This window comes from Nyctibius grandis, chromosome 4 (genome assembly GCF_013368605.1).
Source record: "Nyctibius grandis isolate bNycGra1 chromosome 4, bNycGra1.pri, whole genome shotgun sequence".
Taxonomy (NCBI): domain Eukaryota; kingdom Metazoa; phylum Chordata; class Aves; order Nyctibiiformes; family Nyctibiidae; genus Nyctibius; species Nyctibius grandis.
The window spans coordinates 57805423-57825995 of NC_090661.1; the positions used below are offsets into that span (position 1 = coordinate 57805423).

Sequence of the window (20573 nt, forward strand, 5' to 3'; positions counted from 1 at the left end):
GTTTCTCTTGCCAACATTAAATATCCAGGTTTTGTATGTTTTGCACAAAATGTCTTTGCTTTATTTATTTTTTTAACTGTGGAATGGTATTGTGGAGCCTGCTTTAATTTAAATTACCCAAGATTTTCTCTGTTTTACCTTAATAAGTTAAGTTAAAGCTTTGGTTAGTAACCTTTATGAAATAAAATCATTATATGCAGTCATCAGTATGCGATAAATGTGACTCTATTGGTCAAATCTCCATTTTTTTTTTTCCCCTCCTTTTCACACTCTTCTCCTGTTTAAATTGTAGATGCCTTGACTTGTTCTTGCTGAAATTCAAAGCAGCGTGTAGGTCTCTGCCAGATCAAAGAAGATCTGGCCCTTGCTCCGAGATGTACTTTTAAAAACATTTCTTTTCTTCCCTGAAAGCATAGCTTTAGTAATGCGTATCACTCTGAATGCAGTTTGTTGCTGAACATCTATGTTGATCGTAAACATTTTTGACTCGTTAGCCCTGTTTAAAATAAACTTCAATGATGTGTGACTAAGGAAATCTGGAAGCTACTGCGTACCTGCATGAAAGGAGCAGATTAGAAATTGGGAAAGTGGGGAAATCTGTTTTTATTTATTTGATTTATTTTTCTTACTTTTAGAATGTCAGCAATTACTTGGAGTTAGGGAGTTACAACGTGGTATCTGCCCTTCATGTAGTTTTAAAATTGGGGGAAGCAACGACAACAAAGAACATACACTTGCTGGATATGGTGTTTTACAGGGAAATAGCAAGAATAATTTCAAAGGGATATAATGAGTATGAAATGTGATGTGAGAATGAAATCTAAGAGTTTAAAACCAAGAGGGCAGTATGGTGATGAGAGAAAAAAACTCATTTAATGAGCTCTGGCATATTGTTTCTCTGTTATAAAGACCGATATCCTCCTAAATATACAGAATATAAACATACCTTTTAGAAAGGTACTTTGAACACTTATCCTTGATAGAACTTTATCTAAAGCACTGGCTAATTTAAAGTGTAAATCCTGGACAACTTAATAAAGAAAAATTGAACATGGTCAGGTGTTCTCAGTTTTTTCAGAAAGTAGTATGGCTCTTAAAAATACTTTGTTTTTTTTGTAGGTACAGGTGTTAATGGTGTAAGACAATTCCATAATGTCTACATCAGATTATGAGAACATAATGCTGATAGGGAGACAATGGGAGAGAAACAGTGGCAGTTTCTAAAAAGACCAAACAAAAAAGACCAAACTCTTATACTTCAAAATAATACTCTGCATCTAAAAATCACCTTTGAGAGGTAGAAACTTAACTTCATGAAAAGAAAAAAAAAAACAATTCAGAAGTAATGGATGCTTCTGAATTAGACTTATTCTTTGTGATAAAATTACAAATGAAGAACTGACAACAAATCTTGTCTTTCTAAAATTTAGCAGCGAGACCTTTAGATTCTAAGTCTGTCTTAATATTTAACAGCTTGTGCTATTTATGTTTTACTGTAAATGGCAATACAGATTTCCAGTGATTAATTTCCCCCTTAGCACTGTTTAACACTTGAGGGTAGAGTCGGGGGGAGAAATTGCATCTTCTCCTTTTCTTCCTTTTTCAGCTAGCAGCTAGCACTACCTGAGCAAAAATAGCTAATCATTATACTTATTTTCATAAATAAGGCTTAGGATTTTTTTTCTAGGTGCTCATCAGCTAGTTGAGGCTTAGACATAGCCAAATTAATTTTTAATTGTTTTTCAGAAGTTTGTTTCAAAGAGCTGTTTTTAATAAGTAACTGGAAAATTATTTTCTTCAAATACTTGCAGATTTGAGATTTGTCCCTTTTGGTTCATAACATGGTTAAAAACAACAAAAAGCTTAGCTGTCTTTCCTACTAAATGAAACGTTCTGCAAGTGTGCATGGTATGTAGGAATCTTATGGATGATAGTTGTATATCTAGTGCTCCTTAGAAGAGGTTGATATTAGAAATGAGTAACTTCTCATACAGAATTTGAGTAAAGGGCCTTTATTCTCTCTTTTTTTTTTTTTAAGGTTTCTGTGTCATTGCTAAATTGCACTTGACTTGACAGAATGTGTGTTCCCAGAGAGATCTAACTTTCTGGAAAAATCTATTACACTTCTATTTTTTTATTATTTTTTTTTTCCTAACCAATAATTCAGATATTTTAGGCATATAAATGATTGACTCATGGTATCCTACAGGTAACTAAAATGAGAATTTCAATAAGATAACAGGAAAAACTCCTTAACATTTTTGTATGAAGCAGTTAAGAATGCCAAAATGTAAAAAATAAGTAGATAAAATGTCCTGTTTAGAAGGGGGAAGAAGTTTCTTCAAATCTCTCTTTTCCAATCCTCTTATTTTGTTGACGTTCTCTGATTGAATTCGAAGTAGCATTTAGCAGGTTTTTTTCCTTCTTGCTGCCTAAAGATAAGTACAGAAACATGTAGTTACCAATTTGATCTGTTGATTTTGATTTACTGTTAAGGATTTGAAGGCCTATAGCATCGGAGGACTTTTTTTGCACCCTAGTTTTTCACCATCATTGACCTTGTGTTCCTTTCTATGAGGTATATGTACTAGGGTCTAATCCCTCATGTTACTACTGTTCTTTAAATCCTGCTCTGAATATACCTAAATATACCGTATCAGTATAGAGTAATGCCAAGTTGGATGACTTAGGATGTTAAAATAGACTTCCCAGCTAAACTGCTGAAAAACCTGACTGTAGACATGTAAGGTTCCCTCACCTCCCTCTTTATGAACTCAAGTTAAATGTAGTCATCTCCCATTCCACCTTCCTTGGGCTTCTTTGTTTAAAATACCATTCTTGCTTTGTATACTGTTTGTCTGAAATTTACTTACAGTGGGTATACACTGATTACCTGGGAATATAACTGAGAGCTTAAGAATTCTCATCAGAGGAAACATTCCTTGTGAAGTTTCAGATAAGTGTCTTCACACAAATCTAAAATGCAGATGATAAATCTTTTTAAACCACACTTGATAGTGTTATTTTTGACTTTGAACGAATGAATATATGCTAACCACTCTTCTATTCAAAAATAATGTTGTGACTAAGACTATTGATATAGGTATAGATGGTTGTGTACAATTGTTTTTACTTGCAGAGAACCTCTAGTAGTCAGTTAAATCCCTGATCTCATTAGGTATTGAAATTTCTGTACTGTTTTTCAACTAGTGCTACGTTCCTAGGCTTATATTGAGGTTACTGGTGTTAAAGTGTAGTTGCAAATGTCCCTAAAATCTGAAATGTTTCAAGAAGTCCATTAGTCACATGCTTGGGGGACATAGCCCCTTCCTCTACTTACCCTATAATAAAATTAAGTATTGTTATATACTTAAGCTAATAATCTATAGTTGGCAATATAGAACTTACTGCAAAGTTTTTATATTAAGGTTTGAATGTCTAGTTTTAGAAGTATAAATAGAATAGCATATTGTCTTTATCTCCAAAGGCATTATATTGTACTTCTAGCAAGCGCACCGACAGAAAAACAGCGACTAGAATGGTAAGTATAATGCTTGCTATTTAAAAGAAAAACAAAAAAACACCAAACAACAAAAACCTGTCAACCTTGGAAGCAAGGGAATACCTAGCGTACTTTTTAATGAAACAAAAGTGGAGCTTCAGTATTTCAAAATTAAATGGATGAAGATGGTACGCTTCTGAAAACAGTAAAAATGACGAAACAGGGAGCGAAGGCTGTTGCTTGAGTTTTGCTTCCTTACAGCTCTGTCAGGTTCACTTTACAAATCATGTTTTCTTAAGCCTTATCTGCTTTTTTTTTTAATAAGTGGTGTGAGGAGGTGTTGTTTTCAATCCATAGAGATACTGTTTCTCAAAACAAAAATGCCTCTTTCCCTTGTTTCTGCTCTCTTTTATTAGGAAGTTTTAAAGATTGTCAGGTATTGGGAATTTCTTAATCTCTGAAATTCATCATCTGAAACCAAAAGAATATTGGAGAACTATGTAGGAGTTTTCTTGCTGACTGCCTTTTAGTGATATATAATGTCTTGCTATTTAATTCCATTTGTAAAATCAGGCCATAATGAGAGCTTCAGGGCATTCTTAAGCTTCCCTTGCATCAGTCTTTAACACGTTCACTTGGCTTATTGATCTGATTTAATCTGTCATGTATAGTGCACTAGTTTATTTGTAGTTTCAAATACTAGTATAAGGAGAATGTTGAGGATTTTATCCTGATATATGAAGATAGATACTTCTATTATTTCATATTAATGAGAACTTGCTAATAAATGACATCTATGCAGGGTGGGCTTGGTGGAATCAAAAATCCGTATTCTAGTTGGAAACCTGGAGAAGAATGAATTCATTACACTGGCTCATGTGAATCCACAGTCATTCCCAGCACCCAAGGAGAATCCTGACAAGTAAGCAAAACTTTTTTCATGTAATAGTGAGGAAATAACTTAGCTAAAATACCAATGCATTAATAAATTAACTAGCATTTTTATAGAATCTTAAATGGATTAATTTTTAATGACAACAACTAAAGGCAAAGAGTTTTAAACTCTTCTCAAGTACTGTTGATAAAATTAGATATTCTTTATTCTGTATAAGTGTTTCTAAGTCAGAACATAACTTTAAGGAAAGAATATATTTTTGCTACTAACTGTATTAATTGCATAATTTCTTGCCAATAATCCACTTTAGCTACTGCTACTTAGCTGCTGTTGTCTGAGCATCTAGCATCAGTTGTTAAGAAAGTTTTAATTATGAGGCAGCACTGAGAATTGGGTAGAATATCAGGCACAGTAGATCCGAAATCTTGAGTAACTCAGTACATTTAATGTTACTAAATTTAGCAGTTGAGATGCATATCATTTAAAGTTGGTAATGGCTGATATTAGAATTCCTCGAGATGTGGAAACAGTGGAGAGGATACCAAGCACTTCAAATTGTTTAGGATTATGTGGTTTTTCAACTCCTTCCCTGCTCTGCCTCCCCCACTCAAAACAATGATTGCAGATGTGTGGGCTAAAAACTCTTTTTATACTTCATTTTATTTCTAGATAGTGGTGTAATTAGCTTGTAAGAAATCATATTTTTTGTGTGAAGCTTGAGAATGGGGAAGAAATTTTTGTCTTGACTCGGAATATGTGAAAGGGCTTGTTTACCTTCCACACATCCTTTTCCAGACATCAGCTGCTTCAAGTGACAGTATGGTGCTACTTTTTTTTTGAAAGTTATGTAATAAATTACATGCATGTTCTAACAGAAATTGGCCAAAAGCAGGCAGTCCGTTCAGCATCATTTTAGTGGTTAAATACAGCTACAGCTGCCTGCATAATCACAGGCTCTGATATTAGCTCTTATTTCAGAGGACTTGATGTGGGCAACGCTTTTAGGAAAGGTCATTTTCTCAGTGTAAACAATGTATGTTCTTTTACCTGCCTGCTTACATTTGTTCATTGATTAATTGGAAAACTGTTCTTCTGAAGTAGTCTTACAGGGAAAAGACATTTGATTTAAAACATTAAATGTCTTGAGCTGCTATAGAAGTGTTGCAGTATATTCTGTAATAAATATAATAGTTCATCTTCCATGTATACTGTGTAAAGGTGAGCTGTCAAAGGGAGGCTCCTCTTACCTGAAAACTACACTTCGTGGTCAGTTACAGCTATGAAATTTGAGAGTTGAAGACAAGTTTAGGTGGCAAAATGGAAGTTGTTTCATCAGGGAATAAATTCTAGCTACTTTCAGGGTCAGGTGCTGAAAATCTGTCATCACCTTTCAAATCTATTTCCTTTACAGTTGTGATGGCTAATTGTGACTTGTAAAAATGGGAGAAACTATACAGAAGCACAGTTGAATGAAGTAATCTGCTGATGATCTTAGTTCATTAAATTTGCTGGAGATAAATGTGTCAGTATTTCATGACTTTTTTTGTATCGTGAATGAGAAGGGAATGTTGTTAAGCCAGCTTTGTTTTTTGCCTTTCTGTGGCTAGCTCCCCCTTGCTAGTGGAGCTAAAATGTACAACTGTTGTGTATTGCAGCAGATAACTTACTAGATTATTCAGTTCTTTCGTCAGTATTATGTGATATTATGTGACTGGTTTATATAAAATTTTGCAGGGAAGAATACCGTACAATGTGGGTGATTGGGTTGGTGTTTAAGAAAACAGAAAATTCTGAAAATTTAAGTGTTGATCTTACCTACGATATTCAGTCTTTTACAGACACAGGTGAGTTTTGCTTTCTACATGTTCTGATATCAATAAGCTTGTTGAAGTTATTGTCTTTGTTCATTATGTAGTCTGTTTCAGTAGTAGAATTCTATCTAGACATAGAGTGGAAGGATGCAGCTAAGGAGTTAGTGTGTTATTTAATGAAATACAGTTTTAATGAGTTTTAATGCTTCTAGATGCTTCAGACTAATAATTTTCAGTTTGTTTTCATTAAAACTGATTAAAATGATGTACGCAAATCTTTCAGATCTCACCAAAAATAGTACATTATATTGTGTTCTTTATTAAACAGGCACATTGCTTATCATATGCAGACTACCTAGCCTAAACTCATTTTGACAATGTGTATAGTTAAATATTTTTATTAGTTGGTGAAACTGAATTTATCAGTGGATTAAAGCTGAATATCTAGTAGACTCTATAACAAAATGCCTTTTATTCCATGGCGTTTCATACTAGCTAGTTGGTTCCGTAACTTTCATGTTCAACAATCAGTGCAAGAAACCTTTTTGACTTTTTCCGATGCTTACTTTTGGATTTAACAAAAATAATTTAGAACACGCATAAGAAGTTTGTAAGCAAAGAATTGGTAACAGCTGGAGAGCGTGACTCTCAAGAGTCTAAGACTAAGAAAGGAACAGTACCTTTGACAGGTTTATCTAATAAATTTGCAGTATCTTTTTTTAACAAATGACAGTAAAGGCTCAAGTTTACTCTGTAAACTACATGTTTACAGAGTTAAAGGAATGGGTTCAAGTGCTACCTAATGCAGCTCTGGTCTCTGGATTTCTAAGACTCAGTAAGACTGAAAGCAAAGAAATTGTACACCCCCCTCCACCCCCTCTGGTGTGGATGTATGAGTGAATATAATATAAATATACATATGTATATTTTTAAGTAAATCATGTCAAGGTTTGAAAGTTCTTTATTGTCATATATAGCTGCAGTGTTGGGTCTCTGTGTGTGCCTGTATATATATCTGCCTTTTTTTTTTAGGCAAAGGGATTTTTATTTTCTTGAGAGGTGGAATATTCCTTTTAATTATGAGTGGTGAAGGTGAAACTATAGACACATCCTAATTTTTGAGAATTTAGAAAAGTCATAATAGCTTGGCTGCTGCTTTGAAGGAGTGAAGGACTCTATGTTTCTATCTATAGTTTAAATCTACAGTTTCTCAGGTTTTTTATTGTTTATAAACAGATGTTTCAATAGTGTACTTGTCAGAGATTATTGGTATGAAAATAATAAAAGTGGCACTTAAGATTTTGAATCTGATTTACTTGCACTACATTCAAATTGGAAACTTGTCTAAATATATGCAATTTTAAATGAAGCAGCATTTCATCAAAATCATTGTAAACTGTGATGCATAGTTCTCTGTTCAATTTGTAAATACACTTGCAAAGGTAACCGACTAGCAAACAATTTCTGTGTGTTGTGGGTTTCTTTGTCATCTCAAGTTAACGTGGGTCTGTTCTCGTTGTTTTTAATCCATCCCGAAAACTTCTGTTTGCTCTGTCTTTTGCAATAGATCCTAAGATTTTATCAAAACTATCGAAGCATTTTCAAGAATGAAATTAGGGAATAGCTTGTTTTTTAGTGGGAGTAGGGGGAGCAAGAGAGCCATGAAGAGTGGGCTAGATGTTCCTTGTATTGAAACTTTGGTAAGACCTAATGTCAGTAATATAGAATACTTTAACCATGTCTGGCTTTCCTGAGCATGCCCCTACTTTAACTGTAACTTGTATAATCCTTACACAGAGGCTTTATGAGCTGCTTCAGTACCAAGAAGTAGCCTCTTTAATATGCAGTATTTATTGGGCTCTCTGTGTGTCTGTCTCTTAACAGCTTTTTAATTACACATTCACAGCTTATTCAGTGAGATTCCTTAACATTTGTAGAATAGACAATGAATGAGATACCGCTTAAGTTTTTGTATTTAAGATCTACAGAACGATTTTTTTATTCATACGTCTGCCACAGCTTTGTTCAACATTGTATAGAAAGTCTGTGTGAAAGAACAACAAAGTTTTCATTTTTACCTGGCTTGACTTGAACTCAAGATGTTGGGTTGCAGTGTGGTTCCTTTGCTAGCACTAACCATGAGGACTCACCAGAAGTCAGTGTTTTGAGGTGAACAGAAATAGGTCATTATAGTAGACATAATTTTTTTTAAAAAAAAAAAAAGAAAAAACACCAAAGCCAACCAACAAAAAAACCCAAAACACAGCAGAAAAAAAAAACCAAACATAAATCACTTTTGTATGAAAACGTAGGGATATCTGAGTTGCCAGAATCATTTGTAATATATTAGCTGGCACACAAGCATTCAACTCCTGAATTAGAACCCATTTGTTATAGAAGCTGCATAAATAAAAGCTGCATCAACTGTGAAGAAAATAGTTTTATGTAAATACTGTAATTCTTATGAGGAAATCTTATTTCTGTCTTTAGTCCCTTTGAGATGAAATGAAGAATTCACTTCAGAGCTGTTAACTGTTAAAGCTTGTTAACCATATAGTTTCGAGAACTGTGTCCTTGCAGGATATTTTTCTTGGAAAACAGATCACCTGTTTCCAAAGTAACATTTTGTTGTTTGGCATAGTAGGCAGTTCACTTTTTTCCTCCAGAACAAGGAAATGCTATGCTTGTTCTTGAGGGTAATAAAGGTTCTGAAATGCAAATTGTTTCATCCTAGGCAAGTAAGTGGACTTTGCAAAAGGCTTCAAATGTCTTAATGTTATTCTAATTGTGTAGTTTATAGGCAAGCAATAAACAGCAAGATGTTTGAGATGGATATGAAGATTGCTGCAAGGCATGTGAAACGTAAGCAACTTCACCAACTGCTACCTAATCACGTGCTTCAGAAAAGGAAAAAGGTAAGATTGACTAATATTTGAGAGCAATAAAAATGCCATCGAGAACTGATTCCTTGGCTGCTTAGATTACTAATCAAAGAACTAAAATCATGTTTTGAAAGCTTAGTTTTACCTGTATAAGCAATGTGATCTCATCTGACTGTAGCAGTATTACTGGATGCACTAAATGTAATACTAAATTTCCCAGAACATCAACAACGTGGATAGTATCTTCAGGTCTGGCTGAAATATCTTATTTTGTTGGTCTTCCTAAACTAAACAGATTTAAAACAGTGTAATAATAAGGTTTTAAAGCACTCTTGCTATTTTAACATGCAGATCACCTAAAGGAGACATCTGTAACAATACCAATAAAACAATCAGTCAGGCAATTCTTATTATCTCCAGCTTTTTCCTATTAAGTTGTTATCACTTATATTTTCCTGTAAGTCTCCTAAATCACAGTATCACAGAATGTTAGGGATTGGAAGGGACCTCGAAAGATCATCTAGTCCAATCCCCCTGCCGGAGCAGGACTACCTAGATCATATCACACAGGAACGCATCCAGGCGGGTTTTGAATGTCTCCAGAGAAGGAGACTCCACAACCTCTCTGGGCAGCCCGTTCCAGTGTTCAGTTACCCTCACCGTAAAGAAGTTTTTCCTCATATTTATGTGGAACCTCCTGTGTTCCAGCTTGCACCCGTTGCCCCTTGTGCTGTCAAGGGATGTCACTGAGAAGAGCCTGGCTCCATCCTCATGACACTTGCCCTTTACATATTTATAAACATTAATGAGGTCCCCCCTCAGTCTCCTCTTCTCCAAGCTAAAGAGACCCAGCTCCCTCAGCCTCTCCTCATAAGGGAGATGTTCCACTCCCTTAATCATCTTCATGGCTCTGCGCTGGACTCTCTCTAGCAGTTCCCTGTCCTTCTTGAACTGAGGGGCCCAGAACTGGACACAATATTCCAGACGCGGCCTCACCAGGGCAGAGTAGAGGGGGAGGAGAACCTCTCTCGACCTGCTGACCACACCCCTTCTAATACACCCCAGGATGCCATTGGCCTTCTTGGCCACAAGGGCACACTGCTGGCTCATGGTCATCCTGTTGTCCACTAGGACCCCCAGGTCCCTTTCCCCTACGCTGTTCTCCAACAGGTCTGTCCCCAACTTGTACTGGTACGTGGTGTTGTTCTTGCCCAGATGCAGGACTCTACACTTGCCCTAAATACAAAATTGCAAGTCATCAAATAGAAGCAGAGTAGAATGTTGAACTTGTTGCTGTGGTTTTGTATCTAAGACAGTAGTCTTGCTTTAACAAAGGTTGAATACTTTGAGGATAGTTTGAAGGGCAGTATTCTTCAACCTGCAACTTGGCAGCTGTTGGTATTGTATGCTCTTTTAATTAATATTAAAAGATTTAAATGATAGTTTTGACATCAGAAAGTTGCACATTGTCTAGCCAGGGTTATTTTTGTCCTTCGATATATAGCTTACCTGTGTGGCCATACATGAGACTGGTAGCAAAATTTAGTTACGCTGTTGTGTTGGATGTGATTTACTTTCAGTGGAGGCAGGAAGAAGAGGGTGGAATATTGAATTTAACTATTTAGTCTGTATTTCAAAATCTCTGGTTCTTTGTTTTAGCTTAATCTGAGAGCTATACAGGTTTGCTTGTTTTTGTGAATAGCTAAACCACTGTTATATACTCTGTTTTAAGTATATCTGAATAACATGCTTTATTGCTATAGCTGGTTTATGTTAACTGCTTTTTTAAAGCATAGGAAATCTTGTATTGGAACTAAGTGTAAATCTGTTTCTAATACATTTCAGAGGACAATGTAAATATTAAGTAATACATCTTTTTTTTTTTTTTAGTAGTGCTATGTCAGAGGAGGGTTTTTCTTTTCCACTGATTAAGTTCAAACCGGTCTCTTAATTCTTTGTATTAATTGTGGTTTTGGTGTACATTAGTATTACTTTGAAGTTAATGAAAGCAGTATCTATAAGCCCACAAAAACAAAGAAACTTGAAATAAAGCCGAAAACACAATCTCTAAATATAATAACAGTTTATCTTATGTTTTTGAACATCATTGGTTCAGAGAAATCTGTACCTGAATTGTGAACATGAAATGTAAATGCTTGTAGTGAGAGGATAGTGGATTATTTACATGTAAAAGGATTTCAAAATTGTCCATTTAGGTTTTGCATTTTTAAATGCTTCTACTTTCAGGTTTTTTTCTTTTCTAAAAATGTACTTAAATTTAGCTGCATTTAAGGCATGCGTACATGCTTAGTTCATGGTGAAAGCTCATCACTGTTAAATCACCTCTCATTTTTCTTCACAAATGTAACAGCTACCATTTTGCATAACTGAAGTATCACATCATTTGAATCTTTGTTGCTTTTTAAGCCCTTTGTAAGACTAATGTAATTTTCTTTTGTCATGCAGCATTCGACAGAAGGGATCAGGTTGACAGCTCTGAATGACAGTAGTCTAGACTTGTCTATGGACAGTGATAACAGCACGTCTGTGCCTTCGCCTACTAGTGCTATGAAGACGAGTCCATTGAACAGTTCTGGAAGTTCTCAGGGGTAATGGAGACTTTCAGTCTTGTTGCTGCTCTCTGTTCCTGAATTCCTTGTGTTAAAAGCATAGCAAATATTCCACACGTGAGACACTGCCTTAACTTCTGCCTTTTTTAATGCAACTTCTTACTGATCCAAAAAACTGCCTCCGAAGTGATTCAGATTAAATATTTGAAATAGCTTCCATTGCTCAAGTTCGATAGTAGATTGCCAATGCTTCTTTCTGTCTTCCTACTGTGACCTACTATTGTAAGGTCTGCTCTGTAATGTAGGTAAAATCCTATCAGCTATGGTTACTGGCCATGCATACGATGTGATGAAAGGTGGATCATATAGCACCATAGCTTTATTAATGTTCAGCATTTCGTCATTTTTCTCTTTTTAGCAGAAGCAGTCCTGCGCCAGCTGTAACAGCAGCATCTGTGACCAACATACAGGCTTCTGAAGTCACTGTGCCACAAATAAATTCCAGTGAAAGCTCAGGGGGTAAGGAAAACAGCATCATATATTGTTTCTGTTGATTTTTGGTAACGTCTATAAAGCAGTTTTTCTTCCAGTTTGAGGTCTTTACATAACTGTAACCTGTTCTCCTTGATATACAGATTTAACTAATTTCTTTAGGATTCAGGAAATCGTGGCAGAATATGTTGTGCCGTGATGTCTGTTTATTCTTTTATTCTTAGGGATTTATGTTTGCCATTCATAATAGCAATAGTTTTCCGATGACCTGATTCAGGTCTGTAGTTCATTTGGTCAAATGAGGAAAAACTATCTAAAGCTGGAAGAGCAATTTTTGTATTTATTTTTAATCCAGTTTGTAGTTAAACCCAAGAGGTGGTTCTGTACTGTCTGTAATCTGTGCTCCCATGTTCCTGCTCCTTGTGCTTCATGAAATTGATTCTAGGAGTGAAAAAGACTCAGATGTAAGCAGAACATGTGCTCCTTACTGACATCTTTCGAGATATGTCCCACTGTGTGTGCTGACTTCATCCTCCATATTTTCTACAAGAAAAGTACACTTCACTTAATACTTTTAAAAAAAATGAAAAAATGGACTTTTTAGTGAAAGAACAAAGGCATCTGGTGAAAATGCTCACTTAGCAGAGTCAGCTACTCCTCTTTTTTGATGGAACTTTAGGTGTTTACAAGGAGCAAGTCAGAAATAGATGGAAAAGAGGACCAATTGATTAGCCTTTCAAGATGGGATCTCTTTTTTTCCCTCTGACATGTGGGATGGTGGAGTCTTACTGTTCTCTGATTTTTATCATAAGTCACAGGTACATCAGTGTGAGTAAGTTTGTCCATGAGCACTAGATGGAGCTTAAGTGGCATGACTGTTTTTTGGATTTGGAAGCATATCAGAAGTTGTTCATTCTTGTATTTTGGTTAATCAAAAGCAGTCATCTCATAGTTATTAATGAAAAATTTCCTCAGTGTAATTTTTCTCACCCAGGAGCATCTCCCTATGTGTGCTTATTGGTTTGAGGCAGGCAATTGATGAGGCAGAGCTTTGTCATATGGAGCATTTTTCAAAAGGATGTACGGAATGTCAGATCTTTTTCTGATGCTCTGTGATGACTTCATATCTGTTATTGCGTACTCGGAGCCTGAGAAATGATAAAGTTCATGTATGAGTGACAAAGGGAGTATCAGATTGCTCTTGGATTTGATTTAAGGCAGTCTTTGGTAATGCATATATATATGGTCGAGTACAGAAACAGTAAAACTTCTTTGGGTACTAAGAACAGTATAGCTTATACCACTAACTGTACCACTTCCTTGATGCCTACTTGATACTAGTGGTTTTCAATAGAGACCAAAAATACCGGTGATTGAACTGAAATGGTCGTGTCAGCGCATCTTGTTGAAGCTTTTTTAAATTATTTATCCACAGGTACTTCAAATGAAAGCATTCCTCAAACTGCCACACAACCAGCCATTTCTCCACCACCAAAGCCTACCATCTCTAGAATTGTTTCCTCAGCGTATCTATTAAATCCATCACCAAGAACTTCAGGAAATGTTGCAACAAAAATGCCTAGCCCTGGCACAGCAGTGAAAAGGACACCTTCTTCTCCCCATAAAGAAGAGTCTCCCAAGAAAATGAAAATGGAAGAGGTATTTGAGATCATATCATAGCAATGTCCAAAACTTTGAATATTCATTTCAGCTGCAGAGTGCTGATTCTTGTATTCCAGGTTTCAAATATTTTGTTAAATGAGGTGTATATTTCCTACTGTGATTGCATTGCTGCTTTATGTATTCAGCTTGCTTAGGTGTCAGTGGTTTTTTTATTATGCTGATATTCATCGTGTGACACATGTACTGCATTAGCACAAATGCTTAGATTCTAAATTATTGTCTTTAACAAAAAAATGTTTTTAAGTATAACATGTTAAGTCTTACAACTAATTCTATCTTCAAAAACACTTTACGACCTCATTTTCATGTTGATTTTTTATAAATATGTTTTTACAGTTGTTTAATAGTTTCTGGGTTTGTTTGCATTTCAGCAGGACGAAATAAGTGAAGATACTAGCTGTATAGATTTGAATGAGCATGAAAGAATGGAAACTAAGGTATCTATGCCTAGACCATACAATTTTGTGTGTATTAATTGGGACTCTTCCTTGTGAAAATTACTGTGTTTCCCTCTAGGAATGACTAAGAGTGTTTGTAGGTATAGTATAGACTCTGCAGTAAAGATATCAAAATGGTATGTTATTTTTCAATGTATATGTCAATATCAATGAATTGAAGTACCTTACCTGCTGCCAGGCTAAGCTGAGTCTGAGTCCATGGTCACATAAGACAGTGATTTATTTGCTGGTTATTCACACAGTATTGTGCATAGTGAAAAAATTAATGATTATATTTAAATTTGTTAACTGAGATCAGGGATGTGCCTACATGCCTTGCTTTGCCTGCATCCCAAACTCAATGTATGTCACTTAGTTAAAGAACAGTTGTCCTATGTATTCTATTGGGATTTTTGCATGTTGGGCTGAGAATCCAAAAGTCAGGTGCTACCTTGTTCAGTTTTTAGATAAAAAAAATTTTCAAATGGTGGTAAATAAATATTTTCTGATAGTGAAATTATTGTATGAAGTTACAGCATACCTTTTGGGGACTTCCAGAGATTCAAGCATGCCCCTCTGGTATCTTGTAATATAGCAGACAATTTTTCTGCTTATTGGTGAACAGAAAGGGTGACAGTCTGTCTTCAGCCTTATGATAGCAGCTCTCCAGTTGGGCATACACAGTTTTTACAGGGCACGTTCTGTTGTCTTTGGAATACTCTGGAAAACAGGCCGAGAAGTTAAAATATCTATTAGAATGTTTAAGTGCTTTGGTTTATAGTTTCCACACCCATAAGTGAGGAATTGTATCTTGTTACGTAGTCACCTTTAAATTGAACTAAAGACAGGTGAAGGCAGAAATGCATGTAAGCATTTCGTCCTAACATTGAAAATAGGTCCTCTGGATACAGATAATTATAAAAGACATAAGCAATCCTGCTAGCTTTTTATTGTCAGTCTCCTCTAAATCTTATGTCCTTAATATGCACGGAAGGAAACGGAGGAGTGAACTTCTTTAATATAAACATGTTTTTCTCCATTGAAATGCATGCCTGTTTGTTAGGGTATGGTTTACTAAATGGTACAATTTTAACTAACAGGCTGTTTTCATTAAAATGAGAATGTGCCACTGTCCTGCTTTAGCCATGCAGTCCCACTGTTTTACCTGAAAAACTGGCTCTGACATTCATCTGTTCATCCAGAAAGCTGATTCAACCTGTTAAGGGAGCAGGAAAACTTTTCTGACAGAATGGTGAAAGGAGTGGAGAAGCATTTGAATTTGCAACAAATTCAGCAGCTTTTCACATGGTCTTCCTTGATACTACACTTTTTTGTCTTTAATGAGTTGAATGACATGTGATGTTTTCCTATAGGATTCTGTATAAAAGGTGTTAAGTGGTTAAGCAAGTGACAACTGAGAAGTGATGTAGCTTGTATTGATGTCAAACTCTTAATCAGCAAAACATTACCTAGTGTGCTGATTTCTGTATTATAAAAGTATGGGTATCAATGCAGCAAGTACTGATACTTGCCTTTTTTCTTTTGCTGTATATGCACAACTTAAGGCATTCTGATTAATGGTGTTCTGTATAAATAGCTTTTATAACTGGAAGCAGTGTAACTCTGTTGATGCTTTTGTTTTTTTAGGAGCAACTTGAGACAGAAGTGAATGTTAATTCTCAAACAGAAACTCTTCAGACAACTTCTCTGCAAGCTCCTCAGGTACTGTTTTTAAAAACACCACCTTTCACTGTGTCTTTGTGCTAATCTGTGGTGAAAACATTGACATTAACATGAGTCCAGATGTTAAAAATAAATGTATACTTTTTAATATAAATCCATTGTATGGAAAGCTGCTTGTTGTTACTGTCACAATTTTTGTGTTTTAGATGATCATTGATCTTATTGAATGTGCATTGTAGCTAAACATGTATGGCTTGCCATACAAACTGACCGAAGCTGGATTCGCTCTTCTGAATTGTGCCTTCAAAGTAAGGGACTCAGTTTATTCCTTTGTGCTTTGCACATCACAGAATAATCCCTTCTAACAAGGAAACAAATGCTTTAAACAGCTGCCACTCAAAGATATCCTGGTAGAGGTCGAGGATGTCTGAAATTCCACTTCAGATTGTGGTATTTGGTATGAGAGAGAGAAAAGTTGTAATCTTATAATTCTTTAGCCAGCTGTGTTGCTTCACTGTAGCTATTACAAGTGTAAGGAGCATTGGAAAAAATAGACATTAAGTTAGGAATTCTATGGCATTCACTTAAATTTTTGTTCCTAATATTGTAACAACTGTTAGAGAACACATCTTTGTCTTTACTAGAATTTTTAAGCTTCTCTTAATGCTCTACTGATTAAAGTTTTACTATCACAAAGCATTTTATGCACATTTTACTCATTAAGTGATGTGTAGCAAATGTATTGATTGAAAATGGAGATGTATTGCAATGGTGTATTAATGGTATTTGTTATTGGACTTTTTGAACTTTATGAGCAGTACTGGATAAAGGTGCAAAAACTCCAGATGTTACATGGGCACTCTAAACTGCTTCAGGGAAACTTTTAGAATATTTAGTACATTGAGTTTATTTCACCTGTCATTGAAGGATGATTATATGAAGCTTTGTAGCTTTTGCAAATTGTGTAGTTGTTACTTCAGCAAAAGTAGTTGGGAAACTGCAAAAGGATGGTGGACCTTTTCTGTCATTTTTCAGTATTCTTGCTGGCTTTCTTTAAAACGCTGCTCGTGTTGCAGAAAATAGAAACATGTTAAACCTCAGGTCAGCACCAACAAGAGTGGGCTACTCGGGACGGGGAGGCGGGAGGTCAAAGCTATTTTGCCCTGAGTCCTTGTTGCATTGTGCTTTGCTACCGTATCAGCCAGTGGTAACTTGATTGATTTCTTTTTAATAAAACAACAATTAAGAACAGCCATTTTAATGCAGTTTTTCCATGTATCAAGTGCACCTTATATTAATTTTGAACATTTATAACATAAGACATTTTATGATAAATCATGGGGAAGTAATGCATAATAACTGGGTTATTGGAATGACAAATAATCTGCTGCAGTGGAAGACAAATACTTCAAAACTAAAAAAAAAAACAAAAACAAAAACAAAACCAAAACAAACCCAACAATAGAGGCTTGTTAAGCATGTGAGAAATTAATGAATCACACTGAATATTGAGAGTGTTCCTTTTCTGTGTTTTCCTGTATTTGGCTTTAGATAATAATTTTGCTGAATGGGATTTAAGACTTAAGTGAGGAAAAAGCATTCAGATAATTTTCAAGGTGAAATTCTTAACCCAGTCATATAGCAGTGTTGTAGAGTTCATCATACCTTTTCCATGTAAATCTAAACCAATATGAAAAGTTGGAAATTTGACTGTAAAGAGCTTTTAAGCAGTCTGAGATGTGGATGTATGAAGACACATACTTTGCTTTGGGGACAGTTTTTCATCATTCATCTGTAAGGGGGTGTGGCTTAACACTGAGTTGTTCAAAGGGATTTTTAAATACTAGACATGTAGATCAGATAGTAGATGTCACTGATCAAGCACCCTTATTATGTGGATATGATGTTTTATTATAATACAGGTTATTAGTAGGCTCAGCTTTATCTGCAGCACTTCCTAATTTCTTGCAGTTGTTGAAAAAGGAAATGCACACTACGAAAGAGACTCTTGTACACGTTTTCCTTAGTAATGACTGTGTAGGCAAAGGAAATACCTGCTTCTATATTTATAACTTGTAATTATCCTTATCTTGGTATATTCCTAAAAACTCTCCTGTTTTTGAAAGTTAGTGACAATTACAACAATATTTTTCTTTTGATGTTTACAAAGTTAAAATACAACCAAATTTCTTTTCTTTTCAGAAAACACCCAGTACAGACCTTTCAGATATCCCTGCTCTCCCTGCAAATCCTATTCCTGTAATCAAGAATTCTATAAAATTGAGATTGAACCGGTAAAAGCAACCTCAGGGGTCCATAAACAGTATCTACCAACTCAACCTGTTGTCTTCTAACGCTAGAAAAAAAGGAGAACGGAGGGTGCAAGACTAGAACATAATCGCCAATGGATTTAGGTATATTTTGTGCACTTCCCTTTCTGGGCTAAAATTACCAATTGATTGGAAGTCCAGGTTAGTATGTGAAGCTAGGAGTACAATTAATGTGTTAGCAACAGTTGCATTAAATATTTCAAAAGATTACTGCCTTTAAAAACATGAACACTATTTGTAGCCATATTTGACATTCTGATTGAATTTGTTTGATGCGTTGTTTGAAAATTGAGATAAAACTGGCATAAGAATCCCTTAAATGCACTTTTATGTATTTTTTTTTTTATTGGAGTATGACTAATTTTAGATCTTCAGCTTATACACTTTTGTTTTATTGAAGAATCTCTTCAATAGTAGTAATCTGCAAATTGGATGATATTCTATGATATACTATACATTGAAAGCAAAGTGGGTAGTATATCTAGTTAAACTGCCATCAAGCAGCAGTAAGCCTTTAAAATGAAATATCAAATCTTGAGGTTATAAGATGTAAGTTGAGGAAGTAATTGGGAAGTTTTGGTATTGGTGGGACCTGATTAAGATGTGGTCTACTTTTATTTATAGGATTGTTTTAAGGTGCATACAGATCAGCAGTCCAACAGAAAATAAACTTTCCGTTGAGCTAATCAAACTCCTTATTCCCTTTTTGATCCCTTTATTTCTTGGGAAAAGCTTTTGCGTTTAATGTTGCGGGGTTTTTTCAGCGTGTATGCACCATATAGGACAATAGTTATTTATACAAAATGAAAACAAGCCATGTACTCATTTGGGTTCCCCCCACCTCTTACCTAATCATAATACCTTGTGGCCTATAGGCACAAATTCAAAGTTTTGTCCCATGACTAAAGTGTTTAAGCAAATATTGCGTGCCTGTGAAATATAACACCTGTCTTGATGGCCTTTGAATCACTAAATATAAGATGATTTTTGTACACTCCATAAAAGTCCTGTGTGCATTAAAAAGCTTCAAATTTTAAATAAAGGCAAAAAGATTTTTCCCTAAGAATTTTAACCTTTTTATTTTTAGATGGCTCATCAGAAATAGTTTTACATACTGAACAACACTGAATTTTTAAAAATCATATTTCTAGTAAGCACTTGACATCTAGTAAGCTCTCTTACTCCTATTTTTTGTTCTTGTAGTCCTATCAAAAAAGTAACAACTTTTTCTTTTGAAAGAACTGAATCTCTCATGGCAAAGAACAGCAGTATTTGAGGAACATGAAGGATACCAACAGTAATACCAGATGTAGATAACAAACTTCATGTTACTATTACTTAAGTTTGAAATACGTGGGATGTCAAATCATACTTCCCATACTTTGATTAGCATGTTTTACGACCTCCTTTCTCCCATTGTGCTCCATCCTATAACACGTGCATCTTTCATGTTAAAATCAAATTACTTACACTCTTCCCCTCATCCTTCTAAATTAATTTTCCAAAGTCAGAGTGTAGCTTATCTTTTACTTAGGCTGTGCAGTAACTGAAGGGGTTTTTTTTGCCATTTGTCTAAGATGTCTAGTATACAATATTTCTCTTTTCCTTGCCCTGTGCAGCCTGCTGTTGTACACCCCCCAAAGAAGGTTATATTAACAGTTGAAGTGTACAAGGTGTCTGTGTATTTTGTGTAGCTATGGAGTTTAGATCGAAATTGCCAGGCACAAATTTAGTCTTGTCATTTTGTTTACACATCGGAAAATCTTTTTCATTTTATTAAACGTTTCATGTAACTGCACCCAAGTTTTGCCAAGCTGGAAACTTGGAACCTTTCTGTATAGTGACTTTTTAATTCTAGTTTTCATAACCTGGAGATCAGACTGTTGCTTTCGCATGATGTACGTAGTGTCTCATGACTGGAGTTTGCTTTGTTTTATAGTATCTGTACTCCTTGTATTTTTCAAGAGCTATTTTGTAAACAGATGATGTATTTCTCCATTGAAAACACAATAAAAAACAGCACAATCCCATAGTTGTCTGATTTTTCTGAATGTACAAAATAGATTTTACTTTCTTAATTCATACTTTGCTTTTAATTTTTCTGCTAAGACAAAAATACAGTGTGGTCTAAAAGAAATAGTACATAAATTAATGTTCTCTAAATAAGCATGATGTTAGATATAGAAAGTGGAAGGTAACACTCAGCAGGATGGCAGGGTGTTGAGTTCTAGTCTGTTAAAGGGAAAGGTTGTGGATTGTGCAGTCAATTGGTGGGGGCAGAGTTTATT

The 20573-nt window shown here is 35.2% G+C and overlaps 1 protein-coding gene across 4 annotated transcripts in view; it reads left to right on the forward strand.

Annotated features, from left to right (window-relative positions):
* Positions 1–20315, forward strand: part of PAPOLA (poly(A) polymerase alpha) — a 45994-nt gene extending 25679 nt beyond the window's left edge. The window contains exons 13-22 of one of the 4 annotated variants that reach the window (XM_068398580.1): positions 3488–3541; positions 4305–4424; positions 6132–6241; positions 9002–9123; positions 11557–11699; positions 12079–12179; positions 13588–13811; positions 14207–14272; positions 15920–15994; positions 18158–20315. In XM_068398580.1, coding sequence (XP_068254681.1) covers positions 3488–3541; positions 4305–4424; positions 6132–6241; positions 9002–9123; positions 11557–11699; positions 12079–12179; positions 13588–13811; positions 14207–14272; positions 15920–15994; positions 18158–18253 — 1111 coding nt within the window. In that variant the 3' untranslated portion in view covers positions 18254–20315. The remainder of the gene's footprint in view (positions 1–3487; positions 3542–4304; positions 4425–6131; positions 6242–9001; positions 9124–11556; positions 11700–12078; positions 12180–13587; positions 13812–14206; positions 14273–15919; positions 15995–18157) is intronic. The other 3 variants (XM_068398581.1, XM_068398582.1, XM_068398583.1) reach the window with 3 other exon arrangements.
* Positions 20316–20573: the final 258 nt, after the last annotated feature.